The 20,532-nt window shown below is 34.0% G+C and overlaps 1 protein-coding gene and 1 long non-coding RNA gene across 2 annotated transcripts; both read right to left on the bottom strand.

The window, feature by feature from the left end:
• Positions 1–499: 499 nt before the first annotated feature.
• On the bottom strand, positions 500–15,017 carry LOC122147036. Its single transcript, XR_006161382.1, has 3 exons — positions 14,790–15,017; positions 1,236–1,368; positions 500–577 (listed from the first exon to the last, which is right to left on the bottom strand). It is a non-coding gene; the product is annotated as an uncharacterized LOC122147036 (long non-coding RNA).
• Positions 15,018–15,549: 532 nt separating this feature from the next.
• Positions 15,550–20,091, bottom strand: LOC109084671 (galactokinase). The gene is made up of 8 exons (XM_042767932.1): positions 19,713–20,091; positions 18,822–19,011; positions 18,394–18,513; positions 16,916–17,051; positions 16,622–16,803; positions 16,377–16,527; positions 16,010–16,172; positions 15,550–15,811 (listed from the first exon to the last, which is right to left on the bottom strand). Exons 1-8 carry the CDS (start codon positions 19,881–19,883, stop codon positions 15,740–15,742), a joined length of 1,185 nt encoding a protein of 394 aa, XP_042623866.1. The 5' UTR covers positions 19,884–20,091; the 3' UTR covers positions 15,550–15,739.
• Between the last annotated feature and the right edge of the window lie 441 nt (positions 20,092–20,532).

The following is a 20,532-nucleotide window of genomic DNA, read 5'->3' on the forward strand; positions in this document are numbered from 1 at the left end:
AAATAAAACATTCAACTTGCATTTTTAAATAAAACAAAAATACATCAAATATATTAAATTAAAAAAACAACAACAACAAAAAACGATTAAATACCAGACACATAATGATGGCCACATACCAGTTATTAATTTCTATTATTTTCTTTTCTGTGTATGACTAACAGAGAAAATGATGCAATAGTATGGGGAAATATTTTTTACATGGACATGCATTCTCAGCGCTATGAACTAATATAAACTATTCCGCCTTTCAATATACCTGCATGATGGGTGTGTACCATTGAGCCATTAGACAACCACGAGACGAGCTACAGGAAATCTCAGTACATTATCATCATCATATCACATTGTAGTCACTCTGCCCTCAGGATTCAGAGACAGGGGAATGGAATGTGATAATTCTAGTCAAGAGTAACGCTAAAACACACAGATAAAATAACCCAAAATGTTGGAAATGTCAACGTTTGTTGAAGGATACAGTTTGATTGCTCCTAATCTGGGTACCGATGGCCAGGAGCTGCAGGCTGGGGCTGAATCCCAGAGCACTGGGCTGATGGGGAAAGCCATGTTCTACAGTCTAAAGCAGAGAGGGGAGAAATGAGAGTATCAAATGTTATATTATATGTATTATACACATTGGCTCTGGTAAACACTTACCAAACGGGCAGCTTACATTTTAAAGACATCATAGTTTTTCACTGTTCCAAGTGTTTCAAAGTCTGTTCCAAAATGGAACATATAAAACTATGGGTATGCCCTTTAAAGATGCCTCATTTTTGGGCAAAATATAAGGGCAGCATGTCATGCATCCTTCACAGGAAAGGCAATTCAATTCTAAAGAGCTCGGAAATCAATCCAAATTGTAAGGCTGCATGATTAATCAAAATCACATCAAAATTGCATTATGGTTAAAAGGCTTTGATTTAAACTGTTAAAGTAAATACATTAATTATCAAAATAAATACATCTCATGATCCAGCGTTTTCAGTGTCTCGAGCATCTCTGATTACAGTAAATGCTGCTTCACATGAACTCTGCTCTGAGTTTGTTCAAAAATGTTGATTATAATCTACATAAAATACATTAAATGCCAGAAAATGATTATTAAAAATTTGTTTACTAATTATAAATCAAAAAAGGTCTGCAAGAGAGATCCTATAAAAATAGCACAAAACCAGTCTTGTGTATGTGTAATAGCAAAACAAACTTCCAACAGAAGATGTGGGCTTGATCACCTTGTTGAACTGATAGAGATCCTGTTTGTGCTTGTCCCTCTGAGACTCATGCCCATGACGCCTGAACCTCTTCATCGTCCCTGGATGAACAGGGACCTCACGCTACCCTCTCTCACCGTTTCTCCTCAGCCACCTGACATGAGAGGAGGGGTACAGAGGTTTTTCAGACAAAAATAAAACTGTATAATGTAAAAACATTACACGTATGTATAAGCGCACAACAACAAAACGGAATAATCAAGACTTAAAGCGATCGTTCACCCATAATTTACTGCTCTTTACAGCTGTGGTCACCATTCATACTCACTGTATGAAAAAGAGGATTATCCAGCTTTTCTATTGCTTTTTGCACAACAAATACATTTTTATTTTTTGGGTGAACTATGCCTTTAAAAAGACACAAACTGAAGCACTGTAAAGGGTGCATAACCTAAAGAGACTTTGCACAGGGTTATGTGTGTAATTCACTTAAAAAGAAAAAAAAAGAAGAAAAAAAAAGGAAAAAAACGGATCTGATAGGATCAGGAATTCCAAGGAAGGAGTTGTGTGCTGTTTGACTGAAACTACACCCCCTCACCACTCCTGATTCCTCTCTTTCGCTCTTTCTGCCCAGCCCCCACAGGGAGATTGTGGATCTCTGCCGTCCTGACTGAAGCAGCTTTTGTTCGGAGCTGAACACTATTACAGTCCCTCCCCTCATCTGAGCAAACAGCACCTTGATGAAAACACCTGTTGCTCTGGGGAAGCCAAATCAGAAAGAGCCTCTTTCAAATGGACAAAAATGTCAATGTCCCTACCCTGCTTTGCATTAAGGAGACCACTCAGACTATAACAATACACAATAACCTGTAAATGGATGGGAGTTTCTCTCACCTGAAGCTTGAAACTATTTGGATTTGTTGTGGGTGGAAGCAAATCATCATTGGCTATTTTGCTCCATTTAATGCTCCTTAAAAACTATTTTCCCACGGTAACCAAAGCAAGCGTTATAATTATTTTAACTCATGTTTGTTCGAAACTAACCCTTACCCAAAACTGTATTATTAAACTTCAGCACATAACTCGGCCCACACCATTTTATGGCACAATACACTACTATTCAAAACTTTGGGGTCTGTATTTTAAAAAAAAATTTTTTAAAGGAATTAATACTTTTATTCAAAAGTGATACTAAGGATATTCATAATGTTTTTCATTCATTTTTTTTCTTTTCAAATACATGCTTTTTTTCTATTCATCAAAAAAACCCAAAAAAAAAAAGTTTCCACTTATACATTAAACTGTCTTCAACATTGATAATAAACTCTTTTCTTGAGCACCAAATCGGCTGAAAATTCAGCTGTGCCATCATAAGAATGAATTACATTAAAATATATTGAAAAAGAAACGATTTTAAATTTTAATTATATTTCACAATATTACATTTTTATTGTACTTTTATTGTAAATGCAGTCTTCATGAGCATAAGAGAATTTTTAAAAAAAACTAAGTTTTTAACTATAGTTCCTTAACTACAGATATTATGGTTACCATGGTATATGTTAATAAGGAGAAAAAGTCATAACGTTCTACATGCAGATGTGTGTACATTACACACACACACACACACATACAACCCATCCACACAGAAACGTGTTTAGCTGTATATGTATAAATTTTGTATTGCATAGGTGTTTCGTCCATGAGGATCCGGCGTTTTGGGTGAGTGAAACCGATATTTTTTGAAAATCGGGTCACAGAGTGGATAAATATGAATATGTCACCCTTGCGTTTTCATGTGGACAGCGAATCCATATATTTTCTGAAACGATAACATCATCAGCCCATGTCTAGCCCCTAGTCAGACACCGCTACATCACGTAACAGCAACCAAAACATGAACAAAACACTGAACGATTGTCTTTTTATTAACTAACATTAACCCAGATTAATAAATGTATTGTTCCATGTTCATTTGTATACCGCGCACAAGGTTAATATGCATAGTCCAAGTCTTCTCCATTTTTAGTGCATCTCTGTGGCAGAATTACAGCGCCACATACTTGGGTTGGCATGTATACTACATCGTTTTGTGTCAGTTTCATGATTTCGTGTGGACGCAGATATTTCTTGAGACCAGAGGGAAAAAAGACCGGATAAGAAAAGCTCTGGCTTTGTGTTGATGTAGCTTCAGTATCAGCAACAAAGAGAAATTTTGCAGGAAATAAGGCTCCCAGGATGCAGGCAAGCAAAACAAGAAAACAAACATTCAGTCATAGTCTTTGACATTGAATAATGACAATAAGAACTGCATTCAGATTGACATATCCAGGTAACATTAACGTCACATCACATTAGAACTGCCCTGAGAGCGTGTCTAGACAAGAATGCCCTCATAAATTATAACACTTTCCCAAGACGGATCACATCAGCATATCAACAGGAAAAGAGAACTTTTTCCCAGCCCCAAATCAATCCCTTCCAAGCATAATCTTCCCAGTGACTCAGTTGCCCCCACTCGGCTCAGACACATACTTCTGTGATTATCGCCATTATTAGCCAAGAACTTTTAGTCATCAAGCATGCGTCTCTACAAAACGCTTCCAGAGAAGGAAAAGAGCTCCCATTTTCCTTATTTTTAGGATCAGAAATCCAAGGATTACAGGACCTTGAAGGAACCAGTCAACAAACTAAAACACAAAAAAGAGAGAGTCTGTAAAGCTTAGCTTAAGGGACAATGGTAAAGTGGGAGGTCTTCTACTTAAGAGTGAGCTTGGCTTTATGAGGGAAAACTCTCGGCAGGAGAGCTGGAATGGAGTGAAGGCGGGAAAAAGACACAATTCATTCACAACTAAAGAGGACAGAGGGTCCAAAACAATCTCTCTGAACACCACATTGATCATTGGGAGCCTTTCGTAAAGCAGCTTCAGAGAATTTTGTCCTCAAAGATCAATATTACAACTCCATCCATTAAATCCCAAGTTAATTAGAGGTAGAAAAAATAAACTCTGTTTTGTTTTTGAATCCTGCTGGGAGGAATTATGGCGGAGGTGCATGTGAGGGCATTGATGTGGGAGTAGTGGCTGTAGCTTGTCTAAATTAGAGGTAGGAGGCCTGTGTGGAGAAATTCATAGACTTTAAGGAGAAATGGTATGTGGAACTAAGCAGCTGCCAAAGAAATGCTCGGCGTAATCAGTTCAACCATACAGATGACAGATTCATGACAGTGGAATTTAAAATGACATGGTACATTAGCAGAGGAAGTATTGATTAAACTCCAAAACACCAAATTATGGCAGAAGTATATGATTATCAAGTAGTAAAATCTAGATTTTTACATACAGATTTTTCATTTTCGAAACGGCACACCTTCCCATTAATAATTTATTTTCTTATTATTATTATTTTGCTAATAATATTAAAATAAATTTTTGTTTTATTAAATTATTTATATAAAAATTATTATAAATGGAAACATTATATTGTTTCACCAAAAGGTAGTTAGTTTCAAACCAAGCAGTAGTTACTGCATACTGATAAATACCAATTTAAGGAAAATCTCACCAATGGCAGGTGCAAGAGAATTTAAGGACCAGTTTTATCATCTGTCAGGTGAAAATAACAGAGTAGGAAATTGTATTTTTCTAAGTTCAGTATTAGAACAGCCCAAAAAGTGTGGGACAAGTTATGCCCAGTCCTTTACGTAGGGTTACAGGTTTGTTTAAGTATCCACACACCATACAAAGAACTAAATTTTTTACTAAATTTAGGTATGATTGGCTTTTTTTAAAGAGGAAATTATGAAAACCCTGCAGTACGGCTGGGCGATAAAACAACAACGATAATTACTGCAATATAATTTTCCCTCAAAACGTTAACGAGAGTTCAATAAATGTTCAATACAATGATTATACACCAAAAGTGGAATGGAAACAGCACTACTCATTTGAACGCCATCACACGGAGCATTTATCCGCTTGGCTCAAAGTGCAGCGCAGGGCAAGCTCACTAGAGAAGATGCACTGATAAGTCTCAGTTACACGACCACTAAACAGCACTGTGAGATCCAGTGTGAAAGGCTTGAATTCAGTGAAGAATACAAAATGACTTTGTGATTTAAACAAGATTAAAGCCAGATTAAACAGCGCTGACAAACAGGAAACACTGTGAGCAACGAGACAGCCATGAAGCTTTTCAATCTACAAATCGCCATCATTTACCATGGATTTACTGTAGTAACACTAACTGCACCATGGTATTATGGCAGAAATAGGGATATTCATATCGAATGTTATTATATCATTAACGTAGACATGTTTTAAATGTATTAAAGGAATAATGGAATATAATTATAGTTAGGGCTGCACGATTAATCGAATGCGATTGTCATGCACATCTTGTCAGTAAAGTCGATTAGTAGTAAATCTCCATCACATGCTTTCAGATGGGGCAGCATTTACTACACAGAGCCGTAGTTCACTGACAAGCTATGCATAAAAATTGCGACGATATAACCGTAAGATTATGAAATCGAAAAAATTGTTTGCGATAATGACAGCTGTTTGCGTAGCTTCTCAGTAAACTACAGGTCTGTGTAGTAAATGCTGCTCCATCTGAGAGCACATGAAAATACAACATTTAATAAAATGTTTTTACTCCAAACTCACTTCATAATATCAGCCAAGTGTTTGAAATAAATCATTCTGTGAGATGATGTCACTTCTTAAACAGAATAAGGCACACAACAAATTTCATAGTATTCTGAGCAGTGATAAAGGCTATGTCGATTAGCACTGCATTACAGATATACTTTATTATAATGAAAATTATAATAATAAGAACTCAGATAAACCATATATTGCCATAGTCGTGTAAATAATAGTAATAATGATAATAATAATGTAATAAACATTAGTCACGCTGAATCAATGAAATCAATTTTACAGATGTTACTGTTTTTAATAATGAACATAAATTTACATCTGCATCCTCAAGCTACTGCTACTGCCAACTCAAGCTACTGTCAAATGTGCATTTCTAAAAGACAATTTTTTTAAATATATATTATTAACATTGCAGCCCACACTTCAAACAGCTGAAGATACGCGTCATCAAAGTCAGGCAACACAAAATTTATTCATGATTTGAAACAGTATCACTCATTAGAACATGCAGAAATTAAGAAATCATTTTTTCTATTAATTTATTAATTTTGTTAAGGAAAAAATGACTGGAAAAGTGTAAAGTGTGTGTCAAGCTCTGACCATAAAGAGTATTTAAAACCCACAATTAATTGTTTGTTATCTAAAATTTACACTTAAGAGCAAAAATCTGTTTTAAACTTTAAAGAAATAAAGATTTGAAATTTATCGTGACGATTTTCTATTTTTCTTTTTGGCCATTTCTCCCAGCCCTACCCTGCAGTAATACTGTGATACTGCTGAAGAATCAATATGCTTAGAGATTCCTCTGTTAAAGGTCATGGTGAGGGGTGACATCATAAACACATCAACATGTTTGACAACTAACTCACTGAAGTGTTACTAGCCAGGACTAGGCCTGATACCCTCAGGACAGCAGCCAGAAAATAGCACCCTATGGTCAGGAGAGGTCAACTGCTCTTTAGTTTAAAAACAGCCTGTGCAAGCCCACAGTAAATTCGAGACCGACAACACTCTCTCATTTCATGACACAGCACAACACAAACTGAGCCATGCTGCCAGAACCAAAACGTCCCACCCAACTCGACAACTGTTATTATGGGAGGCAACTATATGTGCTACTCCTATAGCCTACTTCTATTACTGGTTGCACAAAGCAATCGTTAAAAAAAGAGAAGCAACAATTCAGATGTAATTTCAGGTGTTAAAGCTTCAGTTTCTGATGCCCATTTTCAGTAGAGCATGTTCCCCTTCTCCCTTGATTTCAAAGATGCCTCTGGTAAAAAAAACAATAGCCTATGAGAACAAGAGCTCACAAAGACAGAACTGCACCTAAAGCCAAAACTCAAAGACAGTGAAATGGAAATGAAGACATCTAAAAAATAAAAAAATACAAAAATAAAAATTAATGTTTAGACAAACTACCTTTCAAAAGTTCAGTTAGATTTTTTTTCTTCTTATTTAAAAGAAATGAATACTTCATTCAGCAAGGATGCATTAAATTGATCAAAACTAATAGTAAAGACTTGTTATTATAAAAAAAAAAAAGTTATTTTGAACTTTCTATTGTATCAAAGAATCCGGAAAAAATGCAGCACAACCAACAAAGAAAAAAAAATCTTTAAGCAGCACAACTGTGATGACAATAAGAAATGTTTCCTATTATTAGAATATTTTCTGAAGTACTGGAGAAATAAAAAGCTTTTCCATCACAGGAATAGACAACAGTTATTTTAAATTGTAATGGCATCAAATTAAGTGTTTTGGCTAAACACAGTCAGTTTGACAGCGAACTGTCCCTGTTAAAGCATCACTAGTGACATCACTACATTCTCAGCATAGCATCCCACAGGAAACAAAGATCAGAAGAGAAGGCAAGAGTGGAGAACCTGCCCTGACATGAGTGTGGAACTGTCAGTGAACTCACCACAGACTTTCTCCCTCAGCTGCATAACCTGGTTTCATACGGCACGTTAAATATGTCATGTTGGTCTTTCTGGGAAATCGAGGAATTGCACATCCAATTTTTAGACTCAATATGGGTAAAAGGGCACTAAAGAATTCACTAAATGATATTTGAGGTCAAGACAAAGGCAGTCAAATACAAATAGGTCAATCTCTAAAATAATCATCAGCTACACCCTGATTAAAGGAGAAAACACCGTGCAAACATAATGAAAACCAGTTCAACCGCCACAAGCTGACGACACGGATCGAGCGAGTATAATACTGAAAAGATCTTTATTTTAGGATACCAGAAGTCAGCGTGTTCTTACATTTAAATAAACACTGACACTCATGCATTGGGGCTAAACAATAAGAATCGCTTTTCTGCAGAAGTTTCAAATATGCACTTTTCAATATTATTTAAAACACATTTTTACCTTTTGAAATTCACATTACTGTTCAAAAGATTGGGTTGCTAGGATTTTTGAAGGGAATCCTCTTTTTTTAAAGGCAATATTCAAAATGACATAATATGGGAACTTTAAAAAACATTTCTTAGTATTATCAATGTTTAATAATATTTTTGTGGAAACACTTTTTTTATTAAAAAAAAGTTCAAAAGAACAACATTTATTTGTAAGAGAAATAATATTTTGTAACATTATGGATGTTTTTACTGTCACTTTTGATAAAATGTAACATCCAATGACTTAATAAAAGTATTAAATTATAAAAAAAAAAAAAAATTAAACTGAAGTGTCAAAAATATTTTTGCTTTTAATTGTTATAATTACTGTTAACATTTATTTACAAAACGCATAAAAAAATATTTTATATATATATATATATATATATAAAAACAAACACATAATTGAAAACTTTATTTTATTTTTTTGCAATTATAGCTGGAATTTATGCAGCAGAATACCAGTTCTAAAATGATGCAATATTAAAAACCAATGCATGACAGGAAACAAAAAAAGTTAAGGCATAAAAACTAATTTATATCATCAACTAAGTGAAATGCATAGTACACAGCTCTGGACCGACAGGCCTGTGTATTGTAATTAAGTCAAGTCTGTCATAAAAGATATTGCAGGTACTTAATATAACAAAGTCCATAACCTACGGTAAGATCATATACGACAGCCATTTTTGTTTGAACAAAACTGTCCATCCCAGTCAGACATCCAGCAGACAAAAGTTCATAGTGCTTAAATAGAGAACAGCTGGACAGGATGAGGAACTGTGGGATGAACTTCCTCTCATTCTTAATGGTCATTGTAAAGCTGATCTCTCCCTACATGCTATCACCCACGCTGACCGTTTGTTGCTGTGGAAGTGAGAAGCTTGTTTACCTTCTCTTCCTCTCTGAGAAAATGTAAAAATAAGATCTTGTCTATGGCTATGGGGTGTGTCCTGCTGCCACAGGATGTCAGTCCCCAGACTCAAGCCTTTCCTGTCTTCTCTAAGATCGGCCATGAAGTGAAGCATAAAAACCACATTTATACCCGAACATCTCAAAGTGATATATCAGTTTGTTAACCAACTAGTTGCAATTGATACGGGACATTTGCCACTTGAGTGTCAAGTGCGGTAAAAGGTAAATACTAAGGGGGAGTGCCACCACACTTACAAACGTCTTCTGTAAACAGTCATCATCTATCTGCAAGTCTTCATTAACTGATGGCAAAAAGTTAAATTTCCCTGGACTATAAGAAACATAAAATATGAAACAACAGACATGCGCATGAGCAAGAACAATAACATTCTTATAAAACCGTGGCCTAAATAGGGCAGCCTAGCTGCATTAACTTCGAAGTAAACAGGTGTCAAACAAGGCAATTCATACACTTGCTAATGTTCAAAAATTCAGGCTCTGTTAATTTTTCGTTTTTGAATGAAGCCTCGTGCTCATCAAGGCTGCATTTATTTGATCAAAAACACAGTAAAACTGTAATATTGTGAAATGATTTCAATTTAAAATGACTAATTTATTCCTGTAATGGATGCATCCCTGCTCAATAAATGTATAAACTTTTTGTATTAAAAAAAAATCATACTGACCCCAAAGTTTTGAATGGAAGCGTGTTTTTTTTTTTGGCAACAATTTTAAGACATCCTGGTAGACTAAAATGTGGACTTTTTGGACATTGTGTTTTACAAAAAAACATCCTTCTCTGACAAGTATTTCAGGTCAATCCTTGTGTCAACACAAGCATGACGGGTTTGAAAGTTTGAAACCAAGTCTAGTTTGTCACAATTTTAAATGTGTTATCCGAGATCACTCTCTACAAGCAAAGCTCAATCCGGCCATACATTACAGGCAGCTACTAAAATGAAATGACCCAAGATTAATTACAGACGACATCAACAATTCATAATCTCGCTGTTGTCTATGGCACAACTGTTAGCCAAAGTTGGTAACAATATGTTTAATACACAAATTAACCATGAAGGCTGATGACTCAACTTTAGTTGCTTTGAAAAACCAGAGAAACACTGACATCAGGAACATGGCTAAGTGTGAAGCAACATGAGAGTCTGAAAGGCGGAGGCTTTATCATTCTCGATTCTCAACCTGTCAGACCGGTGGGACAGCCTTCCACCAATCTATGCCAAGGACAACCAATTCCCCAGTCCTTACCAAAGCACTTTAACTTCACACTCGAAGACAGGTGCAACACTATTCTCTGATCTAAACAGAAAAATAATTATGCTGACCAATGTATTCTAGCAAATATCCACACCTTTTAACTTAACCGGTTCTTTATTATCAAACCTACTCACAATAAAAAAATATTCTACTCAACAAAAAATAACATACAGCAGAGGTGGAAAGAGTACAAAAATATTCTACTCAAGTAAAAGTACCATTACATTAACGAAATTTTACTTAAGTACAAGTAAAAGTACCAGTCTAAAAATCTACTCAAGTAAAAGTAAAGAGTAGCTCATTTAAAATTTACTCAGAGTAAAAGTTACTTAGTTACATTTTAACAGTGGGAAGGGGGCAAAAATGGGACAGGCCAAGGGTGTCGAACTCAGTTCCTGGAGGCCCACAGTCCTGCACAGTTTAGATATAACCCTAATTAAACACACCTGATCCAGCTAATTTAATCATTTAGTCTTATTTGAAAACTACATGATATGTGTGCTGGAGCAGGGTTAGAAATAAACTCTGCAGGAACTGAGTTTGACATCCCTGGGAAAGGCCTATTAATCTCAAACTAGTTGTTTTTTAAATAAAGGAATCAGTTATTTAGAATATTATGACATTTGGGCTGTTACCAGGCAAATCAGTATCAACAAACTCATCTTTTCAATGCAGAGGAAATGCAGAAGCTTCATTGAAAGTGGCATTTAAATGTATTTACACACTGTTTGGTGCAGGACAAGAATGCATTTAACCTGCAGTTACAAATGCATGGATAATGTTTTGATATACGAGACATAAAATGTTGAATACTCATTTGAAATTATAAGAAATTAATTATTTAAAAAAATCAAAAGATACTTTAAATGTGAAATTAAAATGGCCAGTATGTGTCAGCAAATCACTGTTAATAAGTGAGTCATTGCGATTGAACCGAATCATTTTAACGGTTGATTCATTCAGGAACGAAACACTGTCATGTTGCTCAGAGACGCAAAACTGTGCTTTGGTGGCTATGTTTGGAATTATTTTTTGTTGTAGAAATATAGCAAAAAAAACAGGCAATATGGTGTCTAAAACGCAAGTCTCTTAATTAACTTGTTAACTGACCTGTTGTAAATATATATATATATATATATATATATATATATATATATATATATATATATATATATATATATATATATATATATATATATGTGTGTGTGTTACATATATCATTATATATGATTACATATATAATGATATATGTAATCATGATGATTTTTTGGAGGAAAAGACGGCATTCTTTGTGTGATTTTGATTTACTATATGAAATGATATAAATATGTACATTTTCTGCCCCTTATTACATTCAGTTTTGTGATCATTCTAAATGCATTTTAGCAGGCTGAATCACACAGTGAAAAGAACGCACTATAAATGCGCGCGCACATCATTAAAACAATTATGATATTATCGCAGACGATATATATAGCACACTCCGCACCAGTCTTTTTGGCTAATTTGCGCAAAACCTCCTGCTAAAATGTCAAAGCTTCACTTTAACCACCAATGCAGCGATGCAGTTATTTAGCTTACCTCTACATGCTTGCGAAGGGTTGATGTCTTGTCGAGATTTTATTAGCTGGTCTCCCTAGGCAAGCACAGCTTACACTGCTTAATAAAGCATAAATATGGCCAGGGGCTCACTTTATTTCCTTTGAGTTCAACTTCAGAATACTACGGGGTTTCGTTTTTAGCGGTGCTGCCAAGGGTCTGCACCACTAACGCCTGTTTTGTCCGTCTGCATCTTTCTTGTGATTTTAGCGCCAGTTTGCCCTCCTGTCCATTATTTACTGACGTAGTTTCCAGGGAGCGAATTTTTTTTTTTTTTTTTTTTTTTTTTTTTTTACTCAGTAATTAATGTGTTTTAAAACGTAGCGAAGTACAATACTTCAAACAAAATATACTTAAGTAAAAGTAAAATTACAGATTTTAAAAATTACTTTAAAAAGTAGAAGTACACAAAAAAGCTACTCAATTACAGTAACGCGAGTAAATGTAATTCGTTACTTTCCACCTCTGATTTACAGGTCAAGTAATTTAGTTTTACAATAAGACAGAGCCCAAGACAGAAATTAAAATAATCTTTTGAGCATTTAGAAACTGTGTGTGTGTAATATTATATATATATATATATATATATATATATATATATATATATATATATATATATATATATATATATATACCACAGTACAGACCAAAAGTTTGGAAACATTACTATTTTCAATGTTTTTGAAAGAAGTTTCTTCTGCTCATCAAGCCTGCATTTATTTGATCAAAAATACAGAAAAAACAGTAAAATTGTGAAATATTATTACAACTTAAAATAATAGTTTTCTATTTGAATATACTTAAAAAAAATAATTTATGCCTGTGATGCAAAGCTGAATTTTCAGCATCATTACTCCAGCCTTCAGTGTCACATGTAACATACAGTCTATCACATGATCATTTAGAAATCATTCTAATATTCTGATTTATTATGAGTGTTGGAAACAGTTCTGCTGTCTAATATATTTGATGAATAAAAGGTTAAAAAGAACTGCATTTATTCAAAATAAAAAAAAAATTCTAATAATATATATTCTAATAAAATATTTTCTTTACTATCACTTTTTATCAATTTAACACATCCTTGCTGAATAAAAGTATTGATTTTATTTAAAAAAAAGAAAGAGAAAAAAAATTACTGACCCCAAATTATTGACCAGTAGTGTATATTGTTATTACAAAATATTTATATTTTAAAAACATAGCTTCTTTTTTTTATTTTTATTTTTTTTTACTTTTTATTCATCAAAGTATCCTAAAAAGTATCACATGTTCTGAAAAAAATATTAAGCAGCAGAACTGTTTCCAACTTTGATAATGAATCATCATATTAGAATGATTTCTAAAGGATCATGTGATAATGATCCTAAAAATTCAGCTTTGCATCACAGAAATAAATGATAATTTAAAGTATAATAAATTTAAAAACAATTATTTTAAGTTGTAATAATATATCATAATATTAAATTTTTTTCTGTATTTTTGATCAAATAAATGCAGGCTTGATGAGCAGAAGAAACTTCTTTCAAAAACATTAAAAATAGTAATGTTTCCAAACTTTTGGTCTGTACTGTATATATATATATATATTAGTGCTGTCAAACAATAAATCGTGATTAATTGCATCCAAAACAAAAGTTTTTCTTTCAATAATGTGTGTGTGTACTGTGTATATTTATTATATATATATAAATACACGCACACAGCATATATTTCGAAAATATTTACATGTACATATTTATATTCATAAAATTTATATTATATATAAATATATTTAATCTATAAATGTAACATTTTTCTTAAAGATATACATGCATAATTTACTTAATAAATATACACAGTACATACACATATACCATGTAAACAAAAACTTATTTAGGATGCGATTAATAGCTTGACAGCACGAATATGTATATAAACTATATTTTTAGCTTGTACACAAAATAATTTGTATTCTAAATATTAAAAGATTTTGCAGAAAAATTATTAAAAATGATCTAGAATTTTAGAATTTTGGGATTTTCTTTTGACATATCGTTATCATATTATATATATATATATATATATAAAAATGGCTGATATATTTAGTGCTAGTAGATTAACTTTGACATCTGAGTCTCCATCTGGACTCAGTGGGATAAGAGTTTTTTTAGTGCAACAAACAAAATAAAAGAGGTAAATGCCACTGAAATATTGAAACACAAGTTTAAAGTATGAGACAGTATGTTCACAGTACTGGACAGATATCTGCTTTACAGCAGCTGATCGGAGTAACCAGAGAACTAACAATACGTTCTCTGTTCTCTCATTCAGAAAGGTGTAGTTTGATGATAGTGCGGGCAACAGTGCAGAACAAGGTCAGAACTAGGTGTTAGTTTCGTTTTAGACTGAACGTTATTCAGAAGTTAGCTGGACAACACTCAAAATGCAAAAGAAAAGATTGAACCACAGCTTCATCTGCAAACAGACAGCTTGTAAGTTACCCCATTACAAAAACATATGTTAAGTTCATACAGAGCAGAAAGTTAGAATTCACTGGTTGTGCCTCAACACTTCATGAGCTTCCTAGCTAGACAGCATCTGTAGGTATTATATGAATACTCGTTTGCTCGCTATATAGACATCTCGGTACGTTTTGAGACACTTCCATAGAGCCGGTGAGTGGAAACACCTGTGGCCGGGCAGCAGTCGACGGGCCCGGGCAGGACTCACCTGATTCACCGCGGCCCAATGTCCCGGCACTGTCCACGATTCAAGCGGGTTTGCTCAATTATCCTGAGGTGAGGAGAGAAACCACAGCAGGCGGTGAAGAAGAGCAGGCTCGAACTGAGTTTACCTCGCTTTCGAGGTCTGTGTATGGACAGTGGTTGAGGATTATCGGTGAAGTGTTTCCTGCTGCGCTTACTGCTGTTTTGCGCTCTGGCTCCTCCCTGAACAAACGCCTTCCGGGACAGTTCAGCGTGCGGCCAGCAGGGGGCGCACACACTCTACAACTCATTAGACAGCGCTATATTACACATCATACTTGTTATGCGGTCTTAAAATTCTGCTGATTTAAATAAATTTAAAACAATGTAAAAATGTAAATAAAATAATGTATTTCATTCACGAGAGTAGAATGACAATCACCACTGAGAATAAAGTTAAATACAAAAAAAAGTTTAAATAATATTAAAAGAAATTTATTTTTATTATTATTATTTTACAATGCAAAACATTTTGAGCCTTCATTTTTTTGGGGGGGGGGATTTCATTATTTATATTAAGTACACATACGTCATTGCTCGAATGCTATACTTATGCTTACTGTACATTGTATATAAACAAAACAAAACACTCTTCATCTTCACATTATTAATATTAATATATAAGAACATTATTTATATATGTACTTGCTATGCGTTCGCTATACTTATGCTTATTGTATGTAAACATCATTAGCATTATTAAGTCAATAAAATCAAACAACTCCTTTGTTACATAAACCTTTTTTATTGAGAATGTTTATCATTGTGGGAATCGGGCTTTTCAATGCAAGATTGTCCAGAATGCACAGATATAGATATATATATTCTGATTAGTTATAAAAAATGTAGATCACAGTAAATGTCAAGTAATTTGGGGAAAAAAAATCACTGGTTTAGCACTGATTAAAAAAAAAATCATAGACTGAGAGCATGAGCTCCTTCTGATGGGGTAGTTATGAAGAAGGTTGGAGATCCATGATATTTTTTCTGTAAGGAAACAGAAAAGTATTAATATCATGGCCTGAATTCCTGTCTAATATATGTTAATACAAGTGCAGTACTGAGTTACAAATTCTGAAGAAATAATCATATTTCTAAAACATCCAGAATGCTCAGTCAGTTCAGACACATCTTTGGATGAATTGCCATACACAGATCCACAGAGGATGTAAAACTTGTAAAAACCTGAATGTGTTTGACTGCTCGCTCTGTGGCATGAGCCTGAAGCAAAGTAACGGTGCATCCACCGAACCCTCCCCCTGTCATCCGACTCCCGAACACACCATCCACCTCCAGTGCTGCTGCCACCAGCTCATCCAATTCTGGACAGCTGACCTCGTAATTATCCCTAAGACAAACAATATTAACCCCAGGCAAAGAATGCATAATTAAAACCCATTAAACTGACAGTTAACCCCACCTATTCAATTAATGGGTTAAGCAAACAACATTTCAGACACCGAAAAACACTTCTAATCCTGGAATGTTTAAAAGGAATTGATTTCTGTAAGTCTTCCAACATGAAAATCTTGCTTTGATTATAGATGTTTACCTAAGAGAATTGTGGCTCTCCACCATCAGCCTCCCAAACTCTTTGTAATCCCCTCTCTTCAGTGCCTCGGCAGCTTGCGCTGTGCGTTCAATCTCCTCGATCACATGACGTGCCCGACGGTATGTCACACCATCCAATCGATCCTTCACATATAAAAAAAAATATAGTATATTATAAAGAAATAAACTACATTAAATAAAGACATAAATAAATACACCCAAAAAAAATCGTTATTTTCTTCTTACCCTCCAAATCTTGCAAAGTAGCCTCTCTTAGACTTTTCTTGCCCAAAAGGGCTGCTGCCTCCTCACATTGTTTTCGTCTGGTGGGATACTCGCTTCCTGTGAGCGAATGTCTAACGTTGGAATTAGTGATCAGGATTACAAGTCCAGGGTCAGCCAAAGGGACAGCAGTGGCCTCCAAAGATCTAAAAAGATTACATTTAATTTTATAAATACATTTTTTGATATCATACAAATTAGTAACTAAGTATAATCGATTAATTCTAATGTGACAGAAGAATTGGCAAATCTACTTACCTGCAGTCAATGAGCAAAGCGTGGCCCTCTTTACCCAAAACGGACACAAACTGGTCCATGATGCCACAGGGCACAGCAGCATGAGTGTGTTCAGCCTGCTGACAGGCCACTGCCTTCGCTACCTGATCCCCATCATCTGTGGAGGGCCAGAAAACATTAGAAGGTTAGATCTTGGATTTTCTTTTGAAGTCCATGAAACTATTAACTACTATACACATCTTTATACATGAAATTACAATTTTAAAGAACTGTTTTCCATTTTAATATACTTTAAAATGTAATTTTCAGAAGCCATTGCAATAATCTTCAGTGTCACATGATTCTTCAGAAATCATTCTAAATATCCTGATTTGGTGCTCAAGAAATATTTATTATTATTAACAATGTTGAAAAATGTGTTGTTTTGCTGCTAATATTTTTGTGGAAACTGTGATACATTTTTTTTTAAAGATTCTTTGATTAATAGAGAATTAAAAAAAAATATTGTACCTTTTATTTATTTACATCTTTTGTAACATTATAAATGCCTTTTAGTGCTGTCAAACGATTAATCGTGACTAATCACATTCAAAATAAAAGTTTTTGTTTACAGAATATGTGTGTGTACTGTGTATATTTATTATGGACACATGCATGTATATATCTAAGACAAATATGTTATATTTATATATGAAACATATTTATAAATAATATAAATTATCTGAATAACATGTAAATATTTTCAAAATATATACATGCATGTGCGTGTATTTATATATTCATAATAAATATACACAGTATTCACACATATATTATGTAAACAAAAACTTTTATTTTGGATGCTTTTACTGTCATTTTTCATCGATTCAGTGCATTCTTGCTCAATAAAAGTATTAATTTCCTCTAACTAAAAAAAAAAAAAGCCCACTTAAAACAAAAATCTTAAGTCAAGCTTAACTGAATAACATAAAAAATTAGACAAACAGTAATACAAAAATTATAAAAAAAAAAAAAAAAAATTGCAAAAGTATACAACATACTGTTTACAGATCACTTAATAAGTAAGAAATGGAGTATTTGTTTATGCATTTAAAGAACTCTTTATTGCTGTTCCATTAGTACTTTTACTTTGGACTTTTATTTTTAAAGTAAGCTATTTTCTGTGAATGTGTGAGACTACAGATTAATTGACCGGTATAGGTACATAACTAAAAGAATAACAAAGTGCAGTATAACTATTTGCACTACAAACCACTTTGTTTATTATTATGACAATACATTCAATTATTATTATAAGAAATACCTGTTTGCAATATCAAGTAGCATAACAGGTTTTTTGGACAGCTAAAAATAGCTGGAAGTCAACGACACCAGAAGCCTTGCACATTCGAGTTACAAATGGCTGTGCTCGCTCTATGGTAAAAAATTAGGTGGATAGGGATATCAAAAAAAGACCAAGACCCTTTAAAATGAGTGTGACAGACAGAAGCAGCTCCTACCTGGACACAACTTCTGCAGGAAGGTGTACACAGCCACTTCAAGTGAAGCTGAGCTGGACAGTCCACCTCCTAGTGGCACACTACTGACTATTACAGCTCTGAAGCCAGGGATGGGCCGTGCTGTGGAAACAGAAGGTTTGGCCATTTGTGAAAGCTAATACATGCATGAGATTAATATGTACTCCATTCAAAGTATATATTCAATCTATATTTACTTTTAGAGTTAGATGACAGTGAACATGTGCTCAGGAGCTATTCTGTCTGTGTTGCATGTAAGGTCATTGGAAACACTGCATTAAAAAAGTTAGTCCAAACACAAGTTCTCAGCATGGGTCCCTAGGGTCACATTTCAGGCTAGAGACTAAGTGTACACTTCCTCATTACTTCCCTTTTTTGCCAGATAGACAAAAATGATAGCAAAAGATTACCTCTGTAGTGCTGTACAACTCCCTTTACATAATTGGCCCAGTTTGGCTGCCCTCTTAAAAGTGGGGTCAGTTCATTCGGGAGATCAAAGTGTACCACCCTGGGCTCATCAGCAGCTTCAGTCAGAGTTACAACACAGCACTTCTGGCCAGAAGTTTTGCTGCCCACTATAACGGTCACCATTGGCAAGGCCTGCAATCATTCAAACAAATATTATAACACAGACTGTCAGTGCATAATTGCAGTGTGTTTTGATTTGAGAAGAAAATCTGTTTGTTCCTATCATTAATAATAATTAATAATAATAATAATAATGCAGCTTATTATTATTATTATTATTATTATCATCATCATGACGTAATAACTCCATCAGAAGTTCCAAAATATATTATAAAGCATGTGTGACACATTTGGCCCCAAAGTACGTTTTTTTTTTTTTTTTTTTGGGGGGGGGGGGGTTTGGGGGGGGGGTTCAGTTTGTTGCTTTCATGATTCATAAAATCGTTTATGACATAATTAAAATTTTCCTTTACGCTATTGAATACTAAAATTAATTTACTTATTAATTCAGTCTCTTGACTGAAAATAGTGTTATGTTCATATTTCAATAAAATACTATTTGTTAAAACCAGCTTTTTCATTTTTTCAGACCACTCTCTATTATAAATCAGTGTTTTAGAACTGTTTTGTGAATCGTTTCAAGTTCAACTGATTCATTTCTAAGATTCGATTCAAAAGATTGATTCGTTCGCTACTTTACGTCAAAAGAGTCTCGAATATGCACACACACACACAAAAATATATTACATATTTTACAACACATTTATACTTTTTTAACTTAACCAACACCTGATGACTAATGGGATTTAATAATGTCATAAAAGTGTCATTACCATTGGGAGAACAAATCCTTCATTATAATCTGTGTGTTCTCCGATTAAATTCACACGTCCAGGAGCGCAAACAGCAACATTTGCATCATCCCCGTCAAATGTTTCCCGGTACACACGACGAGCTTCAGACACTAAATCTGCAACATTTTTAACTGGACAAATGTTGGCCATTGTGGCGCAGTTACTTCACCAAAAAAAAGTAATTTTAAGTGTTCGTCAGATTTCCGAAAGCTGAGGCCGTGCAGCTTACATTACCGAGCAAATAATGTATAGCTATCAATGAAAAAAAGTTGAATAAATTGGCTTTAATCCACGGAGTTTTTGTCAAGGAACAGAAACCAGATACTTCCTACATGTACAAGGTTCCTGATTGGTGCAAGAAGTCATATGACACGTTTCTCATCACGCTGCAGTGTGTCCACGTCCTGCTCAAACCTAGTAACTATCAAAAAGGCAAATCACAATGAAACGTGATTAAAACTCGTTTTACATATCGAATTAGAATAAAGTTCACAGACATACAACTAAAAAAAAAAGAAGAAAAAAAATGAAAGAAAAGATTTTTGGTTATATTTTATTAAAAAACATTGTCTGAAAAAGTACATTGTCTGAGAGCGTTATTTTAAAGCATTAATATATTAGGAAAGCTTCATTTTAATGTTTTCAAAACATGCATTTAGAAATAAAACATTTCATTTTAGTTTTATTGTATTACACTTTCAGATTAAACTTTGGCAATTGTGTTGTCACTAAATTTTATTCATAAATTACTTATTTACTATACATACAACACTTAAAATACTATACTTATACATTAAGT

This window comes from Cyprinus carpio, chromosome A12 (assembly GCF_018340385.1).
Source record: "Cyprinus carpio isolate SPL01 chromosome A12, ASM1834038v1, whole genome shotgun sequence".
Lineage (NCBI taxonomy): Eukaryota > Metazoa > Chordata > Actinopteri > Cypriniformes > Cyprinidae > Cyprinus > Cyprinus carpio.